Raw genomic sequence first — 3,292 nt, 5'->3', positions numbered from 1 at the left:
TTGCCGCTTGCTTTTCCTTTCTCTTGGCATGCGGCCTGTCCCTTCTCTTCCTTTCCTTCCGATCGGCTGAGACCTGCCTCACCTCTTTCACCAGCACCTGGACCTGCTCGGATTATCGCTACTAACCCCTGCACCGTACGGGACTGCCTTTGTGCTACTGAGCACCGCTGCTTCGTTCCTGCCATTAGTGTGCACCAGAGCTGCAGTTTCTCCTTTGCTACCATTTCTCTAACACCCGCAACCCAAACCGTGGTGCTGTGCATCAGCTCAGGTCCTGCCTGTACGTGGGTTCCACTATGACTACACTGACCGGCTTTGCTCTGCTCCCGCGAACCCACCAACCACGTGACCGCTGCCATTTTTAAGCTGTTTGGTACTCGTTTTTTTTTTCCTTTCGCTTTTGTTTTCCTAAACCGCAGTTTAACCCTCGTTATACCAGCTTTCCAATCCCATATAAACCTGTTAATATCTCATTTGTTTTTCTGTATATAATATTTTTTCTAGCATTATTAAACTTCTTTTAGTTTCCCAAACTTAAGAGGTCTCACAAACTTTTTTTTCTTCTTATCTCTGCTTTTAACCCTTTTCTCCCGGAACGGGAGGGAGGTTAATTAGAGAGAGGAAAAACTCATCCTGTAATTGGCATACCTCGGCCAACGGGTGACAATCAGTAACAAGTGATGTCACTCAGGTATCTGTATTGGGACCAGTACTGTTCAATACCTTTATTGAAATGACATAGAGAGTGGGACTGAGTGCACCTCCAGCAAGCTTGCAGGTGATGCCAAGATGAGTAGTGGTGCTGGTATCCTTGAGGAAAGGGATGCTATCAAGATGGACCCTGAAAGGCTGGAGAAGTGAGCCAGTGAAAACCTCATGAAGTTCAACAAGGCCAAATGCAAGGTCCTGCACCCAGAGTGGGGTCTCAGTACTGGCTAGGTGACAGACAGGTTCAGCACAACCCTGCAGAGAAGGATTTGGGAACGCTGGTAGATGAAAAATCAGATATAAGCCAACAATGTGAGCTTGCAACCCAGAAAGTCACTTGCTTCCTGGGCTTCACCAAAAGAAGGGTGGTTGGCAGGCTAAGGGAGGTGATTCTCCCCTCTATTCTACACTAGTGAGACCCCACCTGAAATACTGCATCCAGTTCTGGGGTCTCCAGTACAAGAAAGACATAGACCTGTTAGAGCAGGTCCAGAAGACAGCAACAAAAATAATCAGAGGACTGGAACAACTCTGCTATGAAGGAAGCCTGAGAGAGTTGGGGTTGTTTAGCCTGGAGAAGGCTCCACATTATTGCAATATTATAGGGCTTATAAAAAAAAAAACAGAGGGAGAGTTTTTACCAGGGCCTGTAGTGATAGGACAAGAGGTACTAGTTTTAAACTAAAAGAGGGTAGATTTAGGTTAGGAATTAGCATTAACTTCTTTACTGTGATGGTGGCACGCTGGAACAAGTTGCCCAGTGAAGTTATGGATGCCCTCTCTCTGGAAGTATTCAAGGCCAGGTTCAATGGGGCTTTGAGCACTTTGGTCTACTGGAAGGTGCCCCCACCCACGGCAGAAGGGTGGAACTATTTGATTTTTAAAGGTTGCTTCCAACCCAAACCATCTTATGATTCTTTAATTCTGAATTTTGATGTACATAGTAAGGCCTTATGAAAAGAGCAGAGATTGCAGAAATATGCAAGAAAATTACAGAACAGTAGTAGTTAATTTCACAACCACACCCAACTGTCTTCTATGAAAACAGTTCAAGGTACTGGCTTACTTCAAAGCTCTAAAAGCTTAACTTTAAACATTTCACGTCATAAGATCAGTAAAAACAGATGTAGATATTCCTTCAGAACTGTGTGCACAAAAAAATTTTCCAGTCTCTGCAAATCGCAAGCTGGATTTACTTAAGTACACACCACTGCCTGACATTCAGCAAGAAAAAATGCAGAGTACCATCCTTTTTTTGCAGTTTACAGTCTGCATCCAGCTACTACTAGTAGCTGGGCTTATCTTTGCAAAGTACAATCTTCAGATTGAATAAACTTTAAAAAGAGAAAACATTAGTACTCAGCTGTCAAGATAGGCTCTTGTCTTTGTCCAGGAGCAAATTAGGAGCAATCAGGAGCAAAGTAAATTCAGCAGGGATTAGGATCAAACAGCAGTTTATAAGTTAGTTAGAAGCATATCTTTGTACCTGTGTTTTTAAATTAATAACATTTTTGAAGGAAAACCTAACTGCAGTTGAATAGTAAATTCAAGGGTAAAACCAACAAGATTTTATTTTCAGTCAGTTTTTATGTGAGGAAAAAAGAACAGCTAAAACAAGCTCTATTCTTGGTTATGCTCGTGAAACAAAGAAATTCTCTACATGTAAGTGTATTCACACGTTCGTATGCATGTTTGTGTTTATATACGTGGCGTACAAATATGCTCTATACTACTTTTCAGATGAAACAGAAAATTTCTAAGCAGCTGACTTGAAAAAAGTGAAATACAAAAAGTCTATTTTTGAAGGTCATTTTTCAGTAAGGATATTTTGATTGTTTTGAAAATATGATTGCAAGACTTGCAAGAAAAGTAAAACTGACAACCCTGTTATATAACATGTAAAAAAACCTGTAACCATATTTACTCCACATTGATATTTTGCTTCAAGGCTAACATCCTAATTTTCCCATTAATCCTAATATTCAATACAACCTTCTCATAAACTGGATGACAATTTGGTTATGCATTCACCTTATTCTCCCTTGCTTTGTAGAAACTATTAGCATGAGAAAAATTGGTGCTTACAGTATTGTGGCTGTTTGATCATAAGCATGCACTGGTGGTGGTAAATTTTAATATATGGCATATATTAGTGACTAAGTAGTGATCATGAAATATTCCTATTTTTAATCTCTTTTAGTAGCATCCTGACGCCAAAAGAAGATGTATTGATGAGAATGACTAAGAACTATTTTCTCTTCTTAGTGGAGGTGTCTTTTGTGTAGGAGAGGTAGTGGTTTTATTCTTTATAGCTGTTTAGATTCGTTGTATTGTCTTCTTTCATTAACCTTACCAGAAATTGGCTTTTCCCAGATATCACTGTATTCCAAGGGTTTTTCCACATCCACGCCAATTTGCCTGGTGCTATCCTCAGGTATATATACATCATCTGTGAAGCAAAGGAAATAAGTGTCTACAGCACAGTACCAAGTCACAGAATATTTGTGTATTGTACATGTTCGAACTGTTCAAAGCTAACATTAAGTGCAATCCGGCGTATACGGCCCACCTATGGTTTTTACTG

At 40.3% G+C, this 3,292-nt stretch overlaps 1 protein-coding gene across 1 annotated transcript in view; it reads right to left on the bottom strand.

The window, feature by feature from the left end:
• Positions 1-359, bottom strand: part of LOC104502226 (target of Nesh-SH3-like) — a gene marked incomplete at its 3' end in the record, with an annotated part of 8,626 nt that extends 8,267 nt beyond the window's left edge. Inside the window, exon 1 of the mRNA XM_010146170.1 lies at positions 83-359. Coding sequence (XP_010144472.1) covers positions 83-359 — 277 coding nt within the window. The remainder of the gene's footprint in view (positions 1-82) is intronic.
• Positions 360-3,292: the final 2,933 nt, after the last annotated feature.

The sequence above is a fragment of the Buceros rhinoceros genome, unplaced genomic scaffold (assembly GCF_000710305.1).
Source record: "Buceros rhinoceros silvestris isolate BGI_N320 unplaced genomic scaffold, ASM71030v1 scaffold11942, whole genome shotgun sequence".
NCBI lineage: Eukaryota > Metazoa > Chordata > Aves > Bucerotiformes > Bucerotidae > Buceros > Buceros rhinoceros.
Note: the sequence above shows the minus strand (reverse complement) of the source record. Positions and strands in the feature narration are given on the sequence as shown.